The sequence below is a fragment of the Phyllobates terribilis genome, unplaced genomic scaffold, assembly GCF_046119375.1.
Source record: "Phyllobates terribilis strain yellow unplaced genomic scaffold, ASM4611937v1 Scaffold_11__3_contigs__length_659146591, whole genome shotgun sequence".
Taxonomy (NCBI): Eukaryota; Metazoa; Chordata; class Amphibia; order Anura; family Dendrobatidae; genus Phyllobates; species Phyllobates terribilis.
In genome coordinates, this window is record NW_027362771.1 from 535,753,118 (window position 1) to 535,780,864 (window position 27,747).

At 48.0% G+C, this 27,747-nt stretch overlaps 1 protein-coding gene across 5 annotated transcripts in view; it reads left to right on the forward strand.

The window, feature by feature from the left end:
- The window catches only part of LOC141166797 (adhesion G protein-coupled receptor E3-like), a 94,753-nt gene that overhangs the window by 39,990 nt on the left and 27,016 nt on the right, over positions 1-27,747 (forward strand). For all 5 annotated transcript variants that reach the window (XM_073653836.1, XM_073653832.1, XM_073653835.1 and 2 more), the window contains 7 exons: positions 7,207-7,277; positions 11,293-11,376; positions 13,220-13,388; positions 23,712-23,822; positions 23,905-24,092; positions 25,498-25,659; positions 27,229-27,423. In XM_073653836.1, coding sequence (XP_073509937.1) covers positions 7,207-7,277; positions 11,293-11,376; positions 13,220-13,388; positions 23,712-23,822; positions 23,905-24,092; positions 25,498-25,659; positions 27,229-27,423 — 980 coding nt within the window. The remainder of the gene's footprint in view (positions 1-7,206; positions 7,278-11,292; positions 11,377-13,219; positions 13,389-23,711; positions 23,823-23,904; positions 24,093-25,497; positions 25,660-27,228; positions 27,424-27,747) is intronic.

Below are 27,747 nucleotides of genomic sequence, written 5' to 3' on the forward strand. Positions count from 1 at the left end.
TATCCATAAACATTGCCAGCGGAATGCCCCTTAAATAGTGTCAGCAAGCCCGCCAATAAAACAATACCTGCAGTGGATGAGACTCTCCCTCAGAAACATTACCATTGCTCTTAAAAATACATTAGTTTTTTACCCAAAAACAGCACCACACCTTTGCACAGGTTGTGTGTGGTATTGAAGCTCAGCCCCTTTAACCAGAATGAAGCTGAGTTGTAATACCAGACATAACCCTGGTGTGATTCTGGAAGAAAGCTGCAATGATTTTCTCATTTTGTATGTACACTTTCTATGATAAAATGTTGGCGTCCTCCAACCACCAGAATGGGGAGTCTGTGACTCTCAGCTTAAAAAGAAACTCCTCTTAAAGGGGTTTTCCCATGAACAAAAGTTCATTTTAATCAATAGATCTTGGAATAATAATAACTTCAACAATTGAATGTATTTAAATAAAATGTTCCTGTGCAAAGATAATCTTATAAATGTGCCCTGCTGTGTACTGTGTAATGGCTGTGTCTGACCGTGCAGGGATATAGTCTGATCATACCACATCTCCTGGGTGGAGGGGGGAGCAAAAGAGTATACAGACATTACAGAACGGGATAACAGCTGATTCTTTTTGTGAGTTAATACATTTCACTGCCTGTTTTTAAACAATGTTTTACTTAAAAGAAAGAATCATTTGTGAGCCTGTGCTGTAATGTCTGTATAATTTTTCTCCCTAGCTCCTGTCCTGGAGCTGTGGTATGATCAGACCATGTTCCTGTACGGTCAGACACAGCCATTATACAGTACACAGCAGGGGCACATGTATAAGATTATCTCAGCACAGGAACATTTTTTTAAACACATCCAATTGTGGAACTTATTATTATTCCAATATCTATTGATTAAATGAACTTTTGTTTGTGGGAAAACCCCTTTAAGGCAGTTAATAAAATAATAAAATAAGACAATAAATGGAGCTATCAGCTCCTGGCTGTTCCCCCATCGCTCCAGTGGAGGTTGCTCCAGTGCTCTCCATCGGGACCAGATGTAGTGGTCAGGTGACTGGAACAGGACTTTATTTGATGCACATTCGATGACATCCCATAAGAGCTACCTATCGGCTGCAGGCCTCAGTGGAAAGCTGACCTAAGAACAACATATCATCACTTTTGATCCCAGTTGACAGCACTGGAGTGGCATAAGCTAGAGCAATGAGGGTTTTCAATTTGGAGAGTAATGTCTCGTTTACTAATTTATACAACTAAAGGGGTTGTCTTAAGTTTGGAAGTTATCACTTATCCTTGTGATAGGGGATAACTTACTGATTGCTGTGGTCCCCACAGAACCTGTGAACCAGGGCTCTTGAAAGCCCCATGCAAATGGAGTGGTGGTTGATCATGTGTGCCTCCACTCCATTCATTTTAAATGTGTGATAGCTAAGCGCAGCACTCAGCTGGTCTTCAGCACTTCCATTAAGAATGAATAGAGCAGGAGTGAATATGATGGACCACCGCTCCATTCGCATGGGGCTCTTTAAAGAACCGGTTCTCAGGATCGGTGAAAGTTCCAGTCGTTTGACAATCAGCGATTAGGAAGTTATCTTCGAGCCCATGGATCCCCTAACTTCCAAACTTGAGACAACTCCTTTAATTGTCTTTATGATTATTTTTTTAATTTAAGTTGGATAACCTATTTACATTGACTGGTAGGTGACTCGCCCCCTGGGCCGTGGGGCACGCGGATCCGGGCGATAGGGGAACGATGGGGGTAGTAGTAGTGGCGGCCCGGTCCCGCGGCTCAGGGTGGTCAGGCCAATGGTAGTCTGCTATGCGCTCCAAATAATGTCCGACTACGCCACCCGTGGATTGCGGTTATTAGGAACCGCCGCTGCAAGGCAGTCCGCTGGGGCTGATGATGGGTGCAGCTGAGGTGATGTGACTCCCCACGGGAAGAGTGCAGTCCCAGGGCAGTGTAGTGGATGTTGGGAGTGATGGTAGTGCGGGTGCCGGTGCTGATAGTGCTGGAGGCGCGAAGGAGCACACAGACAACAAGTTACAGTCCAGGGTCTTTACTCACAGTTCGTTTGTTCCAGGTCACTTCGGCCAGCAGTGACCGCCCGAGCCGTGCTGCGTCCACCAGGTGAGGGGCTCGGTCAACTCCCAGGCAGTTCAGGAGCATGGCACAGGACCCCCTTTTATCCTTTCTCTGGCCTGCCTCACCAGTGACCCACTTTTGTCCAGCTGCCGCGGACCTGTGTGGTTAAACGTGGGCCCCGTCCTCCGCTGTCCTATATGGTGCCTTCCTAGCAGGTTTGATGAGGTGTCGCACCAATATATGATCACGACGACCGGTCTTTGGCTGAGGGTTGTTTCTCCTCCACCAACTTGGGATCCGGTACCCTTAATCTGCCTGACCCTGCACCCTGGATTCTCGTGGGTTCTTAGGGTCCCTTCCACCTTCTTGTTCCTGAGCCCTTCTGTTTCTCTGTCTCTCCTTCTTTGCAGTTCCTTTCTGTTTCTGTTCCTTTCTCTTGGAGCTGAGATGAGCCAGAATCTCAGCTCCCCTTCACCTCCTCCTCGGCCTCTTCTCCAGGCCCACTTCTCCTTCTCCTCTCAGGCCCCGGCCTCTTCCCTAGGCCTGCCTCTGGAGCAGCACTCAGCCTGAGTTGCTGCTCCCTGTCTTCTCCTCTCCACAGAACTGACCCTAGATCTAAGATGGTGCCCACCTTTTATACCTCCCTCTAGCCATGAGCCCAGGTGACCAGCAACCAATGGGCTCCTTCCTACGCTCAGGAACCGCCCCCTATCTGCCCCTACAGCACTGGGTGTTCCACCCCTCTCTCCCCACTCCAGCAGGGACATGGTCTGTCGTGCCTGCACTTCTGTCTAGTGGGAGCACCGTTGAGCTGTCCCTCGGAAATGGGGTGTGTGTGCTGCATGCAGCTAACTGAGCCCTGGTCCATACTCCATCCTTACCTGGGAGTGGAATATCACACCTCCGGTCTGAGGTGCAATACCCCTGTAGCGGCCGAACCCTCGGGGCGCTACATTCCCCCCTGGTAAAGCACAGCACGTCCTCGGGCTGGAAAAGAGCAAAAACAGTTGATTACAGGACATGCAAAGACTTTTTCAATAACTTTTTTTTACATTAGAAACAGACATTACGGTTCAACTCCCTTTATGGGACACACTTTTCTTTTCACTAGACATTATAGAAAACTTTTCCAATACTTCCGGAACTCTTTTGTATAAAACATTATAGAAAACTTTCACATGACTATTTAGCAGCATATAAAACCTTTTCACATAAAACATTTTTTTTAAGTAAAGCACATTCTTGGATCCTGGCGGCGGTGCAACTTGCGACCAGGCGTTCTTTCTTTTTAAAGGTGCAACAGTCCATTTTAACTTTGAGGTAGACGTTGCGGTTCTTGTATAAAACCAGTAGGGGGCGCTTTAAGAAGCGCAACTATATGCATGGGATTGGCCGTTCCCAGTCCTCGGCCGGTGGGGATAGGGGAATGGCTGCTCACAGTCCTCAGCCTGTTAGGGGAAGAGGGATGGCTGCTCTCAGTCCTCAGCCAGGTTACTTAGGGGATAGGGCATAACGTTCACACAGTCCTATATCAGTCCCAACGGGGACCACACGCAATTTGAAACAGTCCCACACAGTTCCTTTGCACCCTTACGGGTAACTATTTACAATGCCACTTGACCGTTCACTGGTAACGGTGTCTTCGTGACGCTCCTTCTTCCTCCTCATACGGATCTTCAGGCCCGTCCGGGCCCTCCTGGTACTCAGCGTCCGAGTAGTGCTGTTCCTCCTCCTCTACTACTCGGCGGACGTGTAGGGCGTACCACCCCTTCACGCCTTGGTGTCGGGTGTAAGACACCACGTCGCCTGGGAATAGATCCCGCCCACGATGGCCTTCCGGTAGGTGACCCTCCACATCTCTCCTTGTCACAAACACGTCACTGATGGTCTCGGATGAAGCCCCAGCCGCGCTCCATCTGGAACTTCACCACAGTCCCGGTGACTCGGGGTCTGCGGGCAGTTCGGGGATCTCGTCGCGCCTTCATTTTCTGCTCCGCGCTCTGGACCTGCAGCTTCTCTTGCTTCACCTGCCGCTCTCGCTGCTCCTTCTCAAACATCTCCAGCTGTTGGCGGCAGGCCTCCCGCCGCTCAGCTGCGCCCGCTCGCGTTTCTTTCGTGAACCCCATCAGGTCCTCCCCTGTGGGGTCCCATTCAAACTGGGCATCTTCCAATGGCAGCTGGGGGATTTCCTGAGGCGTCGGAGCAGGTATGAGGGGCTCAGAGGGTACTTCGACCTCCGCGGACGGGCTCCTCCGGAAGCGGGGGTTGACAAACTCGGGGGGCCAGATGAAAGGCAGCCCATCCGGAGTGGTGTATTGGGCGAAGAAGTCCGCGCCCAGTGGTGGTACTGCAGCAGCAGGGGGCGCAGGTGGGTTGGCGGCGCCCGGGGGCACGTGACCTTGCGACCAGGCCCGTGCTGGTCGTTTCCTGGTTGCTCCCAAGGGCGGTACAGCAGGTGCAGGGGGTTCCGTCGGGGCAGCGGCGCCCGGGGGCGCAGGGCCTTGCGGCCGGGCCTGCGATGGCGGTTGGCTGAGCACGCCCGGGGTCAGAGGGTACGGCGTGGGGCGGGGCTCACTGGCAGCGTCTGCGGCCTGGGGGCCGGTTGATGGCGGTGGGGGCACGGTGTCGACGGCGGGTCCCGGTGCGTTGGGCTCCGTGACGGGGTGCAGGGGCAGGTCGGCGGCCTCAGGATTCAGTGCAGGGGCGTCTCCGTTACCTGCCTCTGCTGTCACGGCCTCCTCCGCGGCGTCGTCCTCGGCCTCCGCTCGGCCTTCACTGCCCTCGGTGGCTGGTGCGCTGCTCGTCGATGGCGCCTTCGGCTGCAGGATCACAGCCCGCCGGGCCACTTCCTTCTTCCATCCGGCGATCACGTCCTGCTGCGCCCGGACCATCCTCCGGTCCAGCTCTTCCAACGCCGCCCGTGTATATTCGGGGTCCTCCTTGGGGAGATGGGCTAACAGCTCGGTGAGGCTGCATGGTGGTGTAGCTTGCAGCAGGCCCTTTGCCAGGGTACCGGAACTGGTTTCTCCCTCCATCTCCGGGTGCGGCCTGGCCAGACTGATCCAGACTGCGCCCTGCCCCACAGTTTTCTTCTCTCTCCGCCCCCAGAGGGGGTGGTCCTGGGGCATTCTGCTGACAATCACTTTCAGGGGCAGCCCCCCCATGTTGATGGACATCTCCACTGCTGCATTCATGGCTGGTGGGGGCGGGCTCCTTCTTTGGCGCCATTCTGGGACCTGGCCCACGATGGGAGGTGGCTTCCTGCTGTCTTTTGGTGCGCACATAATGGCGTCCGCTCTGCCAGGGCGGGAAAGACGGATGAAGATGGCGGGAAACGGTCCAAGATGGCGTCTGATGGCGGGAATCGGCTCCGGATGGCGGGAAACGACTCCGGACGGCGGGAAACTTCTTTTTAAGGTACATGTGCAATTTTCTTCAGGCACGCAATACCCGCTTGTGGCGGGTTGGTAATGATCCTGCCGACTACGCCAAAGCTGACTCGCCCCCTGGGCCGTGGGGCACGCGGATCCGGGCGATAGGGGAACGATGGGGGTAGTAGTAGTGGCGGCCCGGTCCCGCGGCTCAGGGTGGTCAAGCCAATGGTAGTCTGCTATGCGCTCCAAATAATGTCCGACTACGCCACCCGTGGATTGCGGTTATTAGGAACCGCCGCTGCAAGGCAGTCCGCTGGGGCTGATGATGGGTGCAGCTGAGGTGATGTGACTCCCCACGGGAAAAGTGCAGCCCCAGGGCAGTGTAGTGGATGTTGGGAGTGATGGTAGTGCGGGTCCCGGTGCTGATAGTGCTGGAGGCGCGAAGGAGCACACAGACAACAAGTTACAGTCCAGGGTCTTTACTCACAGTTCGTTTGTTCCAGGTCACTTCGGCCAGCAGTGACCGCCCGAGCCGTGCTGCGTCCACCAGGTGAGGGGCTCGGTCAACTCCCAGGCAGTTCAGGAGCATGGCACAGGACCCCCTTTTATCCTTTCTCTGGCCTGCCTCACCAGTGACCCACTTTTGTCCAGCTGCCGCGGACCTGTGCGGTTAAACGTGGGCCCCGTCCTCCGCTGTCCTATATGGTGCCTTCCTAGCAGGTTTGATGAGGTGTCGCACCAATATATGATCACGACGACCGGTCTTTGGCTGAGGGTTGTTTCTCCTCCACCAACTTGGGATCCGGTACCCTTAATCTGCCTGACCCTGCACCCTGGATTCTCGTGGGTTCTTAGGGTCCCTTCCACCTTCTTGTTCCTGAGCCCTTCTGTTTCTCTGTCTCTCCTTCTTTGCAGTTCCTTTCTGTTTCTGTTCCTTTCTCTTGGAGCTGAGATGAGCCAGAATCTCAGCTCCCCTTCACCTCCTCCTCGGCCTCTTCTCCAGGCCCACTTCTCCTTCTCCTCTCAGGCCCTGGCCTCTTCCCTAGGCCTGCCTCTGGAGCAGCACTCAGCCTGAGTTGCTGCTCCCTGTCTTCTCCTCTCCACAGAACTGACCCTAGATCTAAGATGGTGCCCACCTTTTATACCTCCCTCTAGCCATGAGCCCAGGTGACCAGCAACCAATGGGCTCCTTCCTACGCTCAGGAACCGCCCCCTATCTGCCCCTACAGCACTGGGTGTTCCACCCCTCCCTCCCCACTCCAGCAGGGACATGGTCTGTTGTGCCTGCACTTCTGTCTAGTGGGAGCACCGTTGAGCTGTCCCTCGGAAATGGGGTGTGTGTGCTGCATGCAGCTAACTGAGCCCTGGTCCATACTCCATCCTTACCTGGGAGTGGAATATCACACCTCCGGTCTGAGGTGCAATACCCCTGTAGCGGCCGAACCCTCGGGGCGCTACATAGGTGGAGCTGGCAGTTCACTAGGTCAACCTTGGAAGGTGCAATTTATGGATGAAAAAAAAGTCAAGTCCTACAGTATATTTGCAACTTGGACCAATTATATTAATTTTTGTCTATCGAGGAGGGTAGTGTGGTGCATTTGAAAACCACCACCTTGGGCACCAACAGAACTTGTCCCATCTCTGCTGTAAATAAAAAAAATAAACTAATAAATACTTAATTACATCTAATTGGAAGTCGGAGCCCCTAAATTGTGAGAATGAACTGCTTACCTTCTTTTTTCTCTCTTTTCAGGGTATGACAGATGTCACAGTGAATCCAGCACCGAGCAGGAACTCGAGAAATGTGAAAAACATAATAGCATGGTATGTGATGCTACTAGATCCTTGTGTAGTCATACATACCATAGAAAACTTTTCTTAAAGGATATGAGTACTTTTGCAAAAAAATCTTGTCTTACTTCTCCAAATCATACAAACTATCTAATCCCTACACATAGTAAGGAACTCTTAATTTTTCCCTCCATCCTCCCCACTCATCTCACCTCCTCCTCAGAACTATTCTTCAATATTCACTCCTGTGCTTCCAAACACAGACAGCCAACTCATGCCCTCTCCTGCTCCCACCTGCTAACACTTTCCCTGCTCCTTCTGACAACCAGTGATATCTCTCCAAATCCTGGTCCTCCTCACCACATCCCCACAGTCACTTCCACCTCTTATCCACGATCTGTCACAAACTCTCGCAACCCTTCTAACCTTATTCCCATCCTCCCAGCCCCCGCCTCCCCAGCCCCACTAACAGGAGCTCTATAGAACGCTCGCTCCGTGTGCAACAAACTTTCATACATCCATGTTTTCATTACTAACAAACTCTCCTTCCTCGGCATCACCAAAACCTGGCTCACCCCCTCTGACACGCCCTCCCCCAGCTGCACTTTCGTACAGTGGATTCCATCTTTCTCACACCCCTTGCTCCAATGGCAAGCATGGTGGAGGAGTAGGTTTTCTCCTGTCAGGCAACTGCTCCTTCACCCATATCCCACTGCCACCCTTCATTACTCTCCCCTCCTTTGAAGTGCACTTTGTGCTCATCTACTCTCCTTCCAACCTACAACTGGCAGTCGTTTACCGCCCCCCTGTACTAGCCACCACCTTCTTTGACCATTTCACCACCTGGCTGCTTTATTTCCTTTCCGCTGACATCCCCACTATCATCATGGGTGACTTCAACACCCCCATTGACACTTCCCACTCATCTGTCTCCAAGCTTCTATCCCTCACTTCTTCCTTCGGTCTTGTTCAATGGTCTTCTGCCCCCACTCACAAAGATGGCCACACACTGGACCTCATATTCACCCACTTCTGTTCCCTATCTAACCTCTCTAGCTCACCTCTCTCTCTTTCTGACCACAACCTACTCACATTCTCTACCCTCTCCTCTCCAGGTGCTCAAGCCCCACTCCAAAACCTTGCACACCCTTGCAGGAATCTCAAACACCTTGACCTACACTCACTCTCTGAATCCCTTGTCCCTCTCACAAGCATAAGTTGATTACACGATGCAAATGCTGCTGCCACTTTATATAACACCACCACAGCTGCAGCTCTCAATTCGGTCGCCCTCCTCACACATACCACAGTTCGCCCACTCAGTCGGCAACCCTGGCACACCAACAAGACTAAAGAACTGTGAAGGGCCTCCAGGGTTGCTGAGCGGAAATGGCAAAGGTCCCATTCCAACGAGCACTTCATCGCATTCAAACAGTCCCTCACTACCTTCAAGTCCACACTCACTGCAGCAAAACAAACATACTTCTCATCTCTCATATCTTCCCTGTCTCACAACCCTAAACAGCTATTCAAAACTTTAAATTCTCTCCTCCATCTCCCAGTGCCTCATCCCTCTTCTCTCATCTCAGCTTAACACTTTGCCACATTCTTCAAGCAGAAGATTGATAAAATCAGACAAAGCTTTTGCCTAAAGTTCCCACAGCCCCTCCTCACACCTACTCAATCCTCCTCCTCCAAAACCAGCTTCTCCACAATTACGGAAGATCAACTCTCCTCTTTACTCTCCAAATCACAGCTCACCACCTGTGAACTTGACCCAATCCAGTCCCACCTCATCCCTAACCTTACCACTATCCTCATCCCAACCCTAACCCACCTTTTCAACCTGTCACTAACAACTGGTGTCTTCCCCTCATGCTTCAAACATGCCTCGATCACACCCATCCTCAAAAAGCCATCCCTTGACCCATCCTCTCTGTGCAGCTATCGCCCCATATAACTTCTCCCCTATGCTTCAAAACTACTGGAACAACATGTCCATTCTGAACTGTCCTCCCACCTCTCCTCCTGCTCACTCTTTGACCGCCTCCAATCTGGCTTCCGACCGTACCACTCCACTGAAACTTCCCTGACTAAAGTCACTAACGACCTACTAACTGCCAAATCCAAGCGACACTACTCTGTCCTCCTCCTCCTGGACCTGTCATCTGCCTTTGACACAGTCGACCATTCCCTCTTACTACAGACTCTCTCATCTCTTGGCATCACAGACTTGGCCCTATCTTGGATCTCTTCATACCTAACTGACAGGACATTCAGTGTCTCCCACTCACTCACCACATCCTCATCTTGCCCCTTATCTGCTGGTGTCCCCGAGGGTTCAGTCCTAGGACCCCTGCTCTTTTCCATCTACACCTTTCGCCTGGGGCAGCTCATAGAGACCCATGGCTTTCAGTATCACCTCTATGCTCTTGACACACAGATCTAACTCTCTGGACTCGATATCTCCTCCCTACTAAAAAAAATCCCACAATGTCTGTCCGCTATTTCATCCTTCTTCTCTGACAGATTTCTAAAACTTAACATGGACAAAACTGAATTCATCATCTTTCCAATGTCTCACTCAACCTCCCCAACTGACATATCCATCAAAGTCAATGGCTGTCCACTCTCCCCAGTCCCGCAAGCCTGCTGCCTCAGGGTAACCCTGGACTCTAACCTCTCCCTTAAACCACATATCCAAGTCCTTTCCACTTCCTGCCAACTCCAACTCAAAAATATCTCCAGGATCCACACATTCCTCAACCACAAATCTGCAAAAACACTAGTGCACGTCCTCATCATCTCCCGCCTCGACTACTGCAACCTCTTGCTCTGTGGCCTCCCTTCTACCACTCTCGCACCCCTCCAATCTATCCTAAACTCTGCTGCTCGACTAATCCACCTGTCCCCCTGCTATTCCCTGGCCTCTCTTCTCTGTCAATCCCTTCACTGGCTCCCCATTACCCAGAGACTCCAGTTCAAAACCCTAACCACGGCATACAAAGCCATCCACAACCTGTCTCCCCCATATATCTAGTCTCCCGGTACTTACCAACACGCAACCTCCGATCCTCACAAGATCTCCTTCTCTACTCCCCTTTTTCTCCTCTTCCCACAATCGTATACAAGATTTCTCCCGTGCTTCCCCCCTACTCTGGAACTCTCTACCACAAAACATCAGACTCTCGCCTACCGTGGAAACCTTCAAAAGGAACATGAAGACTTGCCTCTTCTGACAAGCCTACAACCTGCAGTAACCCTCGCTCCACCATTCGCTTCACAACCAGCTCTCCCCTCACCTACTGTATCCTCCCTCATCCTCTGTAGATTGTGAGCCCTCACGGGCAGGGTCCTCTCTCCTCCTGTACCAGTCGCCGACTTGTATTGTTCAAATATATTGTAATTGTTTGTGCTATGTATATCTCTTTCACATGTAAAGCGCCATGGCATGAATGATGCTATAATAATAAATAATAGTAATAAATGAAATAACTTTGAAATTTGTTTAGATGAACAAAATCCTGTTTTGTGTATACAGCTCCAATGCAGATTTAAGTATTACAGACTACGAACAAGTCCTGAGTAGTCTGATCTTCTTTTTTTCTCCTCTATTTATCACCTTTACTGTCTGTAGGTTGTCAAAAGAGATGACAGAGAGTAAAATAGGATCAGACTACACAGGATTTGTTTGTAGTCTGTTACAGTGTAGACGAATAGGTCAACATAGGAGCTGTATACACAAAACATAAGCTATTTTTAATCAAGACCATTTGCAAAGTTGCTTATTTTTATTCTACATTTATGACTGCAAAGTTGTACATATAATTTAAATTTAAAATGAAAATATACAGGGTATGATAGAGGTGCTTCTCTCCTGATTATAATGCCAGAAGGGGATTCCTGCAGTTGCACCTGCTGTGCTGGGCCTCACTCACATGGCAATTTTATAGTATGAAGTGTTAAAGCTTCACACCAGAAGAATAAGTTGATATTAGGGTATTTTGTGTATATGTATTTTTAGACACTTTGGTTACTTTTTCTATAGGATCCGCTGTGCGTCTTCTTGAAATCCATTGAGAATATTACAGAAAATGCCTGTGAGAGAAATAAAACCAACACTTCTGTCGAGGTAAGAAAAGAACTGATGAGATTTGTAAGATTTTTATTCCCTATTGTTCTGCTCCTGGGACCTAATTAAAAATCCACAAATCTACTATTTCCCATTATAATCTTATATAATTTTTATATAACAATTTTATTCAACTTCCTATGACCTGCGTGCCCATATAGACGACTTAGGAGGGTTGATCCTACTGACAGCTTCCCTTTAAGATTATCTTTAATAATGCTTCATTTTTTGTTCTCAACTGTTGTGGCATGTTAATTAGAGATGAGCGAGCACTAAAATGCTCGGATACTCGTTACTCAAACCAAGCAATTTCTAATGCTTGGGTGCTCGTTTTAAGTAATGAGTATAATGGGAGTCAATGAGAAATCCAAGCATTTTTGCTGCAGACCCTACAATGAGGTCTTGGGGGGCAGTGAAAATGCTGAAAAGGATGGAAAAAGTGCTGAATGGAAGGAGAACAGCATGGGAAAGACCCTTGGAAGCATCTCAGACTCCCAGATGGCTGCTGAGAACAATGGTGTCACACTTTTACTCCACTTTAATGCGTACCTGTCAGCAGGATTGTGCTCAGTAAGTTACATACACTGTCAGGTGGGTGACATTACACTGATTAATATGAAACCTTGGTTGATGAAATCCGTCCTGTGGTTCTTGTGTAATCTTTACTTTCAGTTTGGAGATAATGATATGCTCATGCTTTGGGGCGGCCTGTGGGGAGTGCTCTATCTAGGGCTCTGCATACATATTCAGCTATATGCTCTTCCCTGTGCCTTCACTGACCTGCCTCCTATTTTACATAATGCATCTAGTAGTGCGGGGCTAGGTAAAATAGGAGGCAGGTCAGACTGATCACACAGGATGAAAGCTGGGTCCATCACTATGATCCTGAGACTAAAGTCCAGTTGATGCAATGGAAGCATCATGACTCACCGCCTCCAAAGAAGGCACGTGCCCAACCCTCGGCAGGCAAGGTGATGCTTACAGTATTTTAGGACCAGCACGGAGTAGTATTGATGGATTTCCTAGCAAAGGGTACCATGATCACTGGGGCATACTATGCTTCACTGCTGCAGAAATTGCGGGAGGCCATGAAAACCAAGAGACGTGGCATGCTCACCAAAGCTGTCCGCCTTCTGCAAAACAATGCACCAGTTCACAACTCACATATTACCCAAATGGAAGTATGATCCTGTGGCTTTGAAATTCTACCGCTTCCCTCTTATTCACCCGACCTCACACCATCGAACTTCCACCTCTTCCCAACAATGAAGTTATTTTTGAAGGGCAAGCATTTTCGAGATGATGAGATTCTGATTTCTGAAGTCCCAACGTGGATTTAGGAGCAACCTGTCGACTTCTACAAGGGAGGTGTTTACAGTTGCTTAAAGAGATCGGAGAAGTGTGTGTCCCTAGGTGGCACCCATGTTGAGAAGGATTAATAACTGTGCTAAGTTTCATTGCTCTCAGTCCACAGGAAGTGGGTCAGGGGAAATCTTTAATGAACGCCCCTTGTACATCCCACAATTTCTGTGGGACTGATGAGATGAACGTTAAGTAATTAGACCCGAAAAATGTATAGAAATCCCACTGTTAGATGTGTCGGGTATTGGGGCGTACTGGATCCTTATGAGAAGGTCTGTGATAGTTCGGGTCCCTTTTGGATATTTTCCAAGAGCTTGAAATTCCACCAGTGTTTGTGCAATAATTAGTTTGATGACTTGGGACATTTGCCGTATATCTTGGTAGACAGCACTAGAGTTATTTTTAAAGGTATTTGTATTTAATCTTTTCCTAATGTTATTGGACTTGCTTTTAAACATCCTAAATTTCCTCATCTTCATAGAAAGTGGCGACTCAGATCACTAATCTTCTCAATCAAACTTCTTTGAAAACATTCAATTCCACCAAACTCCAAACACTTGTCATTGCTGTAATCGAGAAAGTGGAAACTTCACTACTTGCATCTTTTGCTTCAGACCCCAGAGACCAACAAATAAACAGCGCTGAAATCAGTGAGTAGATAAACTTGTATTACCAATATTGTGCGTATGGGAGGACCATATACGCCATTTTTGGGGGGAAGATGACCTACCCTTAAAATAGGTCATCAATGTCTGATCTGCCTGGGTCCGACACCCAGCACCCCCCGCCGATCAGCGGTTATCGGTGTTGGCAGTAGTGGCAGCTGGCCAGAAATTCTCACTTGCTGAGCTGCTCCGTCTTCAGGTAGTGGCAGGGGTTTGGTACTGCACATCCGCCTCCTATTCAAATCAATAGGAGACGGATGTGTAGTACCCTGCAGAGGCCACTATCAGAAGATGGAGCAGCTTGGCAAGTGAGTACTTCTGGCCGGCAGCCGTCGCCAACTCCGATAGCAGTTGATCGACGGGGTGCTGGGTGTCGGACCCAAGCAGATCAGACATTGATGACCTATCTTAAGGAAAGGTCATCAATGTAAAAGTAGTGGACAACCTCTTTAACTATTATATAATGGTTCCAAGTATTCAACTGAAGGGGGGAGGCACAGGGCCGGTATCAACATGCTGTGGGCCGGAACTGAGTTCTCTTCACCCTGTGTCCCCTCTTCTATAAAGGACTGAGTGGAGTGTGTACTGTGATGGAGGATTTTCTTTACTCACTGTTACATTGTTCATGGGACCGGAACCGACTTCAAACAAGACAGAAGACCTGAAATCTGGATTAACAGACTCACTTTTACTGTGTAATTCTTCTACACATGGCTGCAGCAGACAGATTAAGACTTGTTAGTGAAATACACTTGGTTATGTGCCTTTCTAGTGTTCGTCCTCGTCCTGTCCTGAGACCCACCATCTTCCACTTCCTCTGCGACCCAGCTGAAATTCTCCCCATGAGAGATACATAGGCCTGCTTCTCAGTACCTCTTTTAGGCTTTAAGCCCAGCACTGTGCCGGCATCCAGATCGAGCATCAAACATGTCCTCATTATGTCAGAAAACTTGCGCTGATAAAACACTTTCTTCATCGCTGTATCTGCTTGCTGGAACCTGTCTCCCTGTCCGTTCAGCCTTCCGTCTACACTCTACTCTCTCTTGTACAGGACCTGCATCGGTCCCATTCTGTAAGGGCCGTGGACCCAGAACGCGGGTTTCTGTGTCATGGACTACACCCAGACTAACTCCCCAACTAACTGACTGCAACCCGGATATTCTTTTCTATAAAACTGTTCTAACCCCTCCCAGCTGATGATCTAATCCCTGACTTAACTATCTAATGTCTAAGTAATGTAATGTAAGCTATATTCCTACCTATTGTATGGTTCCCCTAGTGGACAGACCTCCTGGATTCCCAGGGACGGCCTTAGGCCGAGCCTGTAGGAGAACTGGCATACAATAACAGCCATAGGGATAAAGCACAGCAAAACTTTATCACACAACTTATGACGTACACAACACACATATTCAACATATTATTTTAACTCTATCAATCCCTTGTTGACACGGTGTCTCCAAACCCTCCTTTTCTTCTCCCGTGAACGACGTCTTTGTCTTAGTAACTTTGGTCGGCCGCTGGCAGAACGGCCCGACCAAAGTTTCCATGTCCAGTTTTTAGCAGCAAGGCAACAGGCCCTTGAATAGTAACTAGCTGCAGGTGGCAAATGCCCCGCCAGGGAAAATTGTACAGGACTAGCACTGCAGAGCTATAGAACTTCAGCTCAGAATGGCCTCAAACTCGGCCACGTGGGACAGCTTCCAGGAGAAAAAAAACAACTAAACAAGAAAAAAAGCATTCACTTTTTTCCTCTTCTTAAAGTGCTCATCTTGGAGCATCTACACATAGGAATTTGAAGAGGGAGCATGGTCCCATTTCCATGGGGCTTTGAGGAACCTCTCTCTCCCTTTGTCTATCTCCTGGACGTCAGTCCTGATCATAACAATGTTAGTAGAGTTGTTAATGTAGACTTTGGGTGTGGCCGCTTGCGGTGCCGCAGATGCAGGGGCTCTGGCCTCATCGGCCTGGGTGAGTGTAGAGACATTGGGCTCTATGACGTATGTCTGTGTGCCCATGTTAGTCTTTTGGACTGGTATCTGTGTGTCGGGGGGCCAGCACATGGGCTCAGCAGGTGGGGGTGGGTGTCGCCTTTGGCGTCGGTGAGCCTGCTCAAATGCTGCTTCCTCCTCGCAGCGGGCGGCCTCTTCGGCAGTGGATGGATGCGTAACACCCACCACGTACTAGCCCTTCTGACACCAGACCTTCATAAAGAGGATTTTCTCCCCTACATATAGACTGTGGAGGCGGTAGAGAAGAGTGCCTCCTTTGACCATTGCCCGGTTAACGTATACCTTGTCTCCGGTCCCCTGCTCCTTAATGAGCCCATAAACCCGGATGTGGTTAAAGTCCACCACGCGGCCTTCCGTACACTGCTCTTCGAACGCTGCCCATGTTGGTCCTGCTAGCCACTCTCTAGCCAACGCATCGGCCTGCATTCTCTCTTTTACCACGTCGGGAAGCTCCCGCAGCCAGCGGAAGCCGAGGGAGGATGACACCTCCGGGATAGGAGGGTCCCAGCGCCCGTGATCCCAGTCAAAGTTTGTGGGCGTGGCCCGTGACAGGGACTTGGGGGGATAGGAGCAGGCCGAGGGGCAAGGGTAGGCCAAGGGGCAGAAATAGGCTGAGTCAATGGAGCACACAGGGGAAACAGGGCAGGAAGGGGAAGCTCTTCTTCTTCCTCTTCGGACAACTGAGGGGATTCCAACAGGCCAGGGGAGGTGTACCGACCTTCTGGTGTTGAGAATTCCAGTGGAGGCATCTTGGTCTCCCCGTTCATCTGGCTCCAGTACATGATCCGGATCTCGTGCTGAATGAGGCCCAGCTCCGGACGCGGCATAGCCTCCCAGTGTGCGGCGGCCACCATAGGAACCTCCTCCTATTCATGGAGGATTTTCCCGAAGGCGGGCAGCGGCACGTGTCTTCTTCTGTGTGGTTCCACCTTTCCTGGGATGGATCTTGGATCTTTAACGCCTCGTGGAAGTTGGTCGTCTGGTGGGCCGTGCACACAGTTTTTGTGCCTTTGGTCTCTTACCACACCCACGATGGGCAGGATCTCTCCTTGGACCCGTGGTATTCACCATCTTGGGATTCACGTTGCTGTCTGCCATCTTGGGAACCATGTGTCACGCAAAGTGTGGGAAAGACTTAGTGCAACACAAAGGGAAGAGAGAAAGGGAGCCTAGACTCTAGGGAAAGGGGGAGTGGAGACCTCCCAGGCTGGTCGAGTGTCAACCTGTCTCCCCTAATGACCCTATATTGGCTCTTCACCAATCGCCACATGCGTGCCTCGCCCTGTTGTTCCCTGGCGCATGGCTAAGGCTAGGGAAGGGAGGAGATGAGCTCTAGTCGATCCCCACTGAACACTAAAGACAACAAGGGAGGATAAACAGGGGGTAATTGCTTAGCTTTAGATGACTCCAGACAAATGCACACACGTCCTCAAGCTCCAGGAGAGGAAGAAGTACTGCTCTTGCTACAGCCTTCACAATGAGTAATGAATATCGCCAGCACTTTCCTCTGGAACACAGCAGGTATTTATACCCCCAGGAAAGGGTGCTAGTTAGCCAGAGGAAGGTAGCTGATGGGTCCTAGAGACAGCCTCTAAGAAGATGTCTGCAATGCCAAACATAGAGATCTCCTGCAACCTACTGCAGTGCGACTGTCTGTCACTTCTGACACACCCTGGACAGTACCCCCCCCCTCTACGAGTGGCCTCTGGACACTCAGGACCAGGTTTCTCAGAGGTGTACAATGAGCAAAGCAACCTGGGAGCGTTCACCTCTCATGCTGAAACTGACATCTTCTGCCCTGGACCATAACCTTTCCAGAGCACCAAGTATTGTAGAGAACGACGTTGGAGACGAGAATCTACAATCCTCAAAATCTGGAACTCCAGATTATCATCAACCATTACTGGGGGTGGTGGTAGAGGTGAGGGCTCAAGAGGTTCCACATACTTCTTGAGTAAGGACCTATGGAACACGTTATGGACCATAAGGGCCTGAGGAAGTTCAAGACGAAACACTGCTGGGTTAATGATGGTGGTTATTTTATAGGGACCAACCAATAAACCTAGGTCCCAGCTTCCAATAAGGAACTTTCAATCTAATATTCCTGGTAGACAACCACAGAAAGTCATTCACAACCAGGTCCGGACCTGGCAGGTGTTTTCTGTCAACCATACATTTATATCTGTCTCTCATGATCTTTAAATTACTCAGAACACCCTGCCCTACCGAGGGGAGCGACAAAGCAAACCATTCCTCCTCAGGAACTCTTGAAGCTCCTCCCCCACTAAAGGTACCAAACTGTGGGAGATAACCGTATGCACCGAAGAACAGTGACCTGCCAGTGGATTCTTGATGATGATTATTAATGGCAAATTCTGCCAGCGGTAAGGAGGATGGCCAATCCTCTTGATTTTCGGAGATGAAGCACCTGAGGTAGGTCTCCAAATTCTGATTGACACGCTCAGTCTGTCCATTCGACTGAGGGTGGAAGGCAGAGGAAAAGGACTGCTGCACCCCAAATCAAGAACAGAATGCCTTCCAGAACTTGGAAACAAACTGGGTCCCCCAATCTGACATCACATCGGAGGGAACCCCGTGAAGCTTCACGATCTCATTTATGAACACCTGAGCAAGTGTCTTGGAATTTGGAAGCACAGGCAATGCGACAAAGTGAACCATTTTATTGAAACTGTCTACTACCACCAAAACCACCGTTTTATCTGCAGAAAGTGGTAGGTCAGTAATGAAATCCATGGACAAGTGTGTCCATGGCCTACTAGGGATAGGTAGCAGAAGAAGAGTACCAGACGGACGGGTATGCGAAACCTTAGAGCGCGCACAAATACTACAAGCAGCTACGTGTTCAACCACATCCCGATGCAACCCCGGCCACCATAAGCGACGAAAGAGAAGGTCCGCGGTTGCCTTACCATGTGGATGCCCAGCAAGCACAAAGTTATGATGTTCCTTAATTACTTTGCGGCGCAGATCAGAAGGTAAAAATAACCTTCCTGAAGGACAAGAGGCAGGGACATCCCACTGAGCCTCCAACACATCACCCTCCAGTTCAGGATACAGTGCTGAAATGACTACCCCTTTCTGTAATATCGGGGCAGGGTTCTCATGGTCACCAACACCAGGGAAGCTCCGGGACAAAGCATCAGCCTTGACATTTTTGACCCCTGGGCGAAAAGTGATAACAAAATTGAACCAAGTAAAAAACAGGGACCATCTGGCTTGCCTAGGGTTGAGATGTTTAGCTGACTGGAAATATGACAGGTTCTTATGGTCAGTAATAACACTAATAGGATGGACAGCCCCCTCCAACCAATGTCGCCATTCTTCGAACGCCAATTTGATCGCCAAAAGTTTCCTATTACCCATGTCATAATTTCTCTCAGTCTAAGACAATTTTTTAGGAAAGAAGGCGCATGGACGCCATTGACCAGGGGATGAACCCTGAGACAACACAGCCCCAACTCTGACATCTGACGTATCAACGTCCACAATAAAGGGTTGGGAAACATTGGGTTGACTGAGTATAGGTGCAGTGGCAAAGTGATTCTTTAAGGAAGAAAAAGCCTGGAGGGAAGCATCCGACCATTTGGAAAAATCAGACCCCTTCTTAGTCATGTCAGTAAGGGGTTTCACAATAACAGAGTAATTTTGGATAAACATCCGGCAAAAATTAGTAAAGCCCAGAAAACATTGTAGAGCCTTCTGGATCTCGGGATGTCCCCAATCAAGGATTTCGTGGATCTTCTTCGGATCCATCCGAAAACATGAAGATGACAACAAGTACCCCAAAAACTGCACCTCCTGAACAGCGAAAACACATTTTTCCAGTTTGGCATAAATTTTGTTATCCCTTAATATCTGGAGCACCTGCTTAACATGCCCCCGATGTGTCTCAAAATCAGGTGAGTAAACCAAAATATCATCCAGATAGACCACCACAAACCTCCCCACCAAATGATGGAAAATATAATTTATGAAATGCTGGAATACCGCAGGTGCATTGGTCAAACCAAAAGGCATAACCAGACTCTGCAAATGTCCTTCTGGGGTACAGAACGCTGTTTTCCATTCGTCCCCTTTCCTGATTCTAACCAGATTGTAGGCTCCCCTTAATTCCAGCTTGGAGAATACCTTAGCTCCTACAACCTGGCTGAACAAATCAGGAATCAGAGAAAGAGGGTATGGATCACGGATGGTAATTTGATTTAATTCCCGGAAATCTAAACAGGGATGTAGACCACCATATTTTGTCTTCACAAAGAAGAACCCTGCCGCCACGGGCGAAGATGAGGGTCTGATATGTCCCTTCTCCAGACTTTCCGCAATTAAATCCTTAAAGGCTTGTCTCTCAGGGGCAGAAAGATTATACAGTCTGGACTTTGGTATTTTAGCTCCGGGGGTCAGGTTAATAGGACAGTCATAAGCACGATGAGGAGGCAAATCCTGACACCCCTTCTCAGAAAAAACATCCTCAAAACCAGACAGGAAAGCAGGTAATATTTCCGTAGACACAGTAGCAAGGGAAATATTTAAACAGTTCTCATGGCAGTAATCTCCCCATTCAATAATCTCCCTGGCTTGCCAATACACCAACAGATTATGTTTAACAAGCCAAAGAATACCTAAAACAATAGGTGTGGGAAGATTGTCCAGGACATAGCAAGGGATTATTTCACAATGAACTGACCCCACCCTCAGTTTTACATTTTGTACAATTTGAGTAAATGCTTTCTGTGGAAGTGGCGCCGAATCAATGACAAAGATGGAAACAGATTCAGCTAAAGCACAGCAAGCAAGACCATGAGTCTTCACAAACTCGACATCAACCATGCTGACCCCGGCTCCACTGTCAACAAACAGAAATTTTTTTCGGTTTTGCTCTCTAGCACCACCTATGCTGTCAGGACAAAGCGGGATCTGCAGTTTGGCCACAAATGCACCCCTTGCTAATCTAACTCCAGACTACCCAGAGTTAAACGAGTCAACTTTTGTTTAGAAATTGAAGGACAGGTCCCAACAAAGTGTCCTTTTTTCCCACAAAAAAAACATATGCCTCTTTTCTTGTGAATCTCCGAGGAGATGTATGATGTAGAGACACCCCCTAACTGCATAGGCTCCTCCACCTCCCCCAGTACTGGTTCACCCCTAGACCGCTCCCTTGGCAAAGGTACACAACCCCGACAAGAAGGCCCCAGAGAAGAAGGTTGCACCCGTTTATCCCGAAGGCGCCTATCCAGACGTATGGCCAAAGACATGGCAGCCTCCAAGGACTGAGGGGTATCATATACAGCCGACGCATCTTTCAACTCTTTAGTAAGCCCCTCACAAAATTGACTTTTAAGGGCTGAGTCATTCCATTTGGAATCCGTTGCCCATCTACGGAATTCCGAACTGTACGTTTCCACTGACCGAATCCCCTGCTGAAGGCGATGTAGCTTAGACTCAGCCAAGGCGACTCTGTCAGGGTCATCATAGATGAAGGCAAGAGCTCCAAAATTCCCCTCCACAGACTGGAGACAAACTGAGTCCTGCGGTAACGAAAACGCCCATGATTGAGGATCGCCCTGCAGTAGAGAGGTCACAATATCAACCCGTTGCTCCTCATTACCGGAGGAGTAGGGACGAAATTTGAAGTACAATTTGCATGCCTTCTTAAACACAAAAAACTTGTCCCTACCTCCTGAAAACCTGTCCAGGAGGGCAACCTTGGGTTCAGGCTGGACAGGCCTACCTACAGAGACCATCCCATTGGCGACCTGTAACCGCTGATGCTGCTGCTGAACCTCACAGTGGAGGTTATTCACCTCCAGAGACAGACAGCAGAAGTGCTCTGCGAGCTCTGCAACTGAACCCATACCAAGGGAGAAGGAAAATAAGAAAAGTCCACGCCCAAAAGCACACAGAGAAAAAAAAACAACAAAGTGTCAGTTTTTTTTCCTTTTCAAAATGTGCTCGGCCAGCGATAATGTCACGCAAGGTGTGGGAAAGACTTAGTGCAACACAAAGGGAAGTGGGAAAGGGAGCCCAGACTCTAGGGAAAGGGGGTATTGGAGACCTCCTAGGCTGATCTAGTGTCATCCTGTCTCCCCTAATGACCCTATATTGGCTCTTCACCAATCGCCGCACACGTGCCTTGCCCTGTCTTTCCCTGGCAACTGGCTAAGGCTAGGGAAGGGAGAGATGAGCTCTAGTCGATCCCCACTGAACACTAAAGACAACAAGGGAGGACAAACATGGTGAAAATTGCTTAGCTTTAAGTGACTCCAGACAAATGCATACACGTCCGCAAGCACCAGAGAGGAAGAAGTACTGCTCTTGCTAAAGCCTTTACAAGGAGTAATGATTATCGCCGGCACCTCCCTCTGGAACACAGCAGGTATTTATACACCCAGGCCAGGTTGTTAATTAGCCAGAGGAAGGTAGCCACTGGGTCCTAGAGACAGCCTCTAACAAGATGTCTGTAATGCCAATCATGTAATCCACCATTTTGGCACATAAGTCACTGTTCGCCTTTAAGGTACTGAATTCTTCCTTTTCATCACTATTCACCATTTTCTTCGCCTTTGAGGCATTTGCTTCCTTCTTTTTCCTTAGTTTCCCCGCTTTCTTTATTTTCTTTCTTTTCTTCACTTTCCAGGGCCTGACCCTGCTCGCAGCGCCACTTGAAGGGGAGAGGCACAGGGTCGGTATCAACATGCTGTGGGCCAGAACTGAGTTCTCTTCACCCTGTGTCCCCTCTTCTATAAAGGACTGAGTGGAGTGTGTAGTGTGATGGAGGATTTTCTTTACTCACTGTTACATTGTTCATGGGACCGGAACCGACTTCAAACAAGGCCGGATTAACAGACTCATTTTATTGTGCAATTCTTCTACACACGGCTGCAGCATACAGATTAAGACATAGTCTTTTGTTAGTGAAGTACCCTTAGTTATGGGCCTTTCCAGTTTTCGTCCTCGTCCTGTCCTGAGACCCACCATCTTCCACTTCCTCTGCGACCCAGCTGAAATTCTGCTGAGGGATACAGAAGCCTGCTTCTCAGTTCCTCTTTTAGGCTTTAAGCCCAGGACTGTGCCGGCATCCAGATCGAGCATCAAACGTGTCCTCATTATGTCAGAAAACTTGCGCTGATAAAACACTTTCTTCACCACTTTATCTGCTTGCTGGAACCTGTCTCCCTGTCCATTCAGCCTTCCTTCTACACTCTATTCTCTCTTGTACAGGACCTGCACCGGTCCCGTTCTGTAAGGGCCGTGGACCCAGAACTCGGGTGTCTGTGTCATGGACTACACCCAGACTAACTCCCCAACTAACTGACTGCAACCCGGATATTCTTTTCTATAAAACTGTTCTAACCCCTCCCAGCTGATGATCTAATCCCTGACTTAACTATCTAATGTCTAAGTAATGTAATGTAAACTATATTCCTACCTATTGTATGGTTCCCCTAGTGGACAGACCTCCTGCATTCCCAGGGACGGCCTTAGGCAGAGCCAGTAGGAGAACGGGCATATAATAACAGCCATAGGGATAAAGCACAGCAAAACTTTATCACACAACTTATGATGTACACAACACACATATTCAACATATTATTTTAACTCTATCAACCCCTTATTGACATGGCGTCTTCGCCAACCTGCCACCTTCCTACACAACAACTATGAATAGTCACTGTACTGACCCTACACTGATGTAGGATCTCATTCCTGAGATCTTTCCACGCATCTTTATGACTACGTGTTCAGGAAACTGGGATTCCTAACAGGAGGTAAGACCAGCTCTCATAGAGGTTTATTAGATATTTTTAAACCAATCAGGACTGACCATAGCTTGGATGATGTCCTAGGCAGTACTTCTTCCTCTTATGGTGTACCATAGAGTGACTAAATAACACTGATGAACCAGTTATGTAGAGATGTCACAATTGTAACAAGTCCGTTCATGACATTTCTTCCCTCCTAAATATTTCCCCATCACCTGTAAGTGATATTATTGAGAAGTGGAAGGAACCGCAGAAAGTCAGCCACGAAGTGGAGACCGTGTAATATTACAGAGCGGGGGGCCGAGTGCTGAGGAGCAGAGGGTAGAAAAGTCACCAACACTCTGCTGACTCCATAACTGCAGAGTCCAGACCTGCTGTGGTATATTGTAAATTGGTTCTTTGTTGACTAGTATTATAAGAAGACTAATAATATCTTAGAAAGTATGACATAGCACCTATATGTATGACCAATACACCCAAATGATCACATGAAGCCTCTTTTTTATTTTCTATAGAGGCAGAGATGAAGGTTTCTGATGAGCATTGCGATAAAGGATCTTCCATTATTCTAGAAGTTGATAAAAACAATATGCAAGTACCGTGTTCACTTGTGAACTTCAAAGGTGGTAAGTCTGGAGTTGACTGTAGTGACTTACAATTGCATTACTTGATCACATGCTTATTCTGCAATATTTTTGTGCTTATCAGGTGGAGCCATGTTCATCTCATACAAAGGTCTCAACGCCAGGCTAAATGGCAGCATTCTTGCAGCTTTTGGGGATTCTGATAATAGATCTAGAGAAGAAATAATCTCCCCAGTTGTTGGTGGCGCTATCACAAGTGGCAATACACAGAACCTTGCCTCTCCAGTGAACTTCACTTTGACACATATGATGGTCAGTACAAGAAATTTCCAGAACTTATATATGTCATGTTAGTTGCTGAGTAACATTCATGGATTTGATTTGTATGGTTGCTATACGTAAGACTGATTTGGACAATGTTATGCACGTACCACATTAACACATGGGTAAAGGGAGTAAGGAAGACTTACTATAGCGAGAAGCCGCACCCACACCCAACTGGTCCCTGTACAGACTAGTAAATCCCTAGCTGCATAACTAAAAAAACACCACCTTGGACTTCACTGTTGAGGAGTTTCTCGTGCCTCCGGAGGAACCAGAGGGGAGGCCGCAACTCACTGCCAACAAAAGGAGAGGAAGGTGTGCAGATGGACACAAAGACCCAGGGTGAGAAACTAAAAGCACATTCCTAAAAGGGGAGAGAGGGAATAGTAAGGAGAACCAAAAAATAAATGCAACTAGAATAACCTCCCAGAAATCTAACAGTGGTAAAAGGAAAAGGTTCTGGGAAGGACGACAAGCAGACACACTGCAAGAATATAAGCGGTGTAAGTCTAGCAGGCAAAATCCCTTTGCTAAAGGGCTGGAATTCCTTAGGACAAATCCACCTTGAAGTATAACCAGCAAGGAAGTGCAGTGAAGGGATAATATATAACATCCCACACAGAACGTGATAGGGCAAACCAAGAAGGGAGAATAAAGACAATAGGAACAATCAGCATGTGGACAGGGAAGGAAAAGAGCACTAGCTCAATGGACAGAAAAACCGACCAAGAAGCAACAGGTCACCAGATCGAATCCCCAAACTGAGCCATAACAGACAAATAATACTTGGCTGCTGCTCCTTACTACAGAGGCATCGCCACTCCATGTGTCATCGTATGATGCTCTGTGTGGCTCTGGGTCCTAGGTTTATTGTCCACTGGATACATTGCCATGGGAAGTTCAGTAGGTTCACCTAAAAGTCTAAAAATGCCGCATTGTGGATCCACATGAATAAGGCTGTACGGAGCAATAATATGCACATGGGCCATCATGCTTGATAAAATTTTAGGAAAGCTTGGCTTGGAAGACATGAATAATCATATAGCAGAATTGTCTACTGTGGTCCAGATTACAAAGATGATCTTCGGGAAAGATTTAGAGGATCATGAATAATTAGGGTTGTTTTCTTCATAGACTGAAAGTAGCCACGTACATTCATTATAAAGAAGTAATGATTCTGTCTTGGAGCTGGTCATAACAATTGGATGGGAATAAAATGATGTCTTGTGCAGGTTCATCTAATAATAAGAGGACCACTAAGAAGTTATATCAACTTGACCACTGACTGTCCATTTTCCTTTTCCTGTCCATTATTGATTATTTTTCAATAAAATCAGCAGTGAGATGAAAAATAACTTTATGTAACCTATCTATACCTCTTTTTTCCATATAGGCTGTAAAAGAACACTACACTACACGGTGCGTATTTTGGGACTCCAAAGTGTGGTCAACCCAAGGATGTGAAACTCGTCAGTCAGAGCAAGAGAACAGTACACTTTGTCTCTGCACACATCTCTCCACCTTTGCTGTCATCATGGCACCCACTCCAATTGAGGTGATATGAATACAATGCTGGGCTTGTTACCTATTTATTTTTATTTAGGAGTAATTATGCTGCCTGTGGACATTAGACACTCTGCATAATGTTAGATATCCCCAAAAATGTCCAAGTTTAAAGGCCCCGTCACACTTAGCAACGCTGCAATGATCCCGACAATGATACGACCTGTCAGGGATCGTTGCTGCGTCTCTATGTGGTCGCTGGTGAGCTGTCAAACAGGCAGGCTCCCCAACGATCAGGGGAGCAGGACATCGTGGAAAGAATCTTTCCACGATGTCCTGCTCCTGGTTACCAGCCTGCTGAAGCAGGAGCAGGCTGGTAGCCATGATAAACATCGGAAGCAGGAGCAGGCTGGTAGCCATGATAAACATCGGGATACTAGGGGCACACGCGCACCTAGTAACCCGCTGTTTATCATGGTTACCACTCTGCTACGGTGAGCAGGAGGTTACCGCTCACTTTAGCAGGCTCGTAACCATGATAAACAGCAGGTTACTAAGTGCGCGTGTGCCCCTAGTAACCCGATGTTTATCATGGTTACCAGCCTGATCGCTGCTCCCGCTGGTCACACACAGCGATGTGTGCTGACCAGCGGGAGGGCAACGACCAATAAAAGGTCCAGGACATTCTGCAGCGATCAGCGACCTCACAGCAGGGGCCTGATCGCTGCAAAGTGTCACACAGCGACATCGCTGGTGAGGTCGCTGTTGCGTCACCAAAACCGTGACACAGCAGCGATCTCGCTAGCGATCTTGCTATGTGAGACGGGGGCTTAACAGTAACGCTATGGCACTTCAGACCTTGCAATACATTATCCTTCATGAAGAGTATAGTCCCAATGAAAAAAATGAAGTTTTACCATAAATATTATTAAAATGCAATCTTTATTAATAGAAATTAAAAACAACAAAAATTCAATAAAAAAAAGCAGAAATGACTCTAGAGGGCATATATAATATTTTCAGTAAAGTATATGCTTCCCAGAGGAGCATTGCATGGCGAATAAGCCTCCTTACCTTGACGTGCCAGAGCTGGTGTGTCACTCTCCACAAGGAGAAACGTTACCCCTTAGACCTCAGTCCATAGCCTCTCTAGCCAAATCAATTCTCATACTTTGCACTGACGAGGGCCAACAGCCCGAAACACCGTGTCTGCAAATTGAGATTCTGATTTGGCTTTTATCCTAAGTCATATTGCACGACTCGTTAAAGGGTTGATTGTGACTTGTAGAATTGCTACTTCCAATAGGTGGCGCTATAGAGTACAAGTCCTCTTTTTCTCTGAAGAGGCAATTTGCACAGTAAAGTATATGAAATTTTGTAACATTAGTATCCATAAGGAAATCAAAAATAGGTAATACCATTCCAAATTCTTCTAAAAAAATAAATATACTTATAAATAATGTCATTAAAGTACATTTATTACTCCAAGGCTACTGAATGCTACTGTGTTGCACAGTCCCTAATGACAGCATTTCAGGACTGTTGAAGTACAATTCTCAATATCAGAAGAAGTACAACGTCCTTTAACATCACTTCTAAGACTTTGTTTTCTCAACTCTAGGTGGACACTGGCTTAAGGCTGATCTCTCACGTCGGCCTGAGTATATCTCTTGTCTGCTTGTGTCTCTCTTTTCTTACTTTCATCCTCTGTCGGACTCTGAGAAGCGCTCACACCTCCGTTCTAACCGTTCTTTGTGGATGTCTGTTCTTGGGCCAATTTCTCGTTTTGGTGGGTCTTCAACAAACCCAGAATAAGGTAATTATGGCTCCATGAAGTACTTCTAGAGCTACTGGGAGATCCAGTTTCTTATTCTTTAGGCCTTTGGTCTGTTTATAGCTACTTTAAAGGGGGATCTACATGACTGCTTCTTTCCCAAAACAGTGCCACACCTGTCCACAGGTTGTATGTGGTATTGCAACTCAGCTCCTTTCAGTTTAAAGGTGTTGGTTACTTTTTGCTCATATTTCATCAATACAATTCACTATGTTTAATGGCATAAAGAGCCCTGATATGCTTCAGTATTCATCCAGCCTGCAAGGTGAAACCCCTTGAATGTCTGCTGATGCACAAGTAAACTTA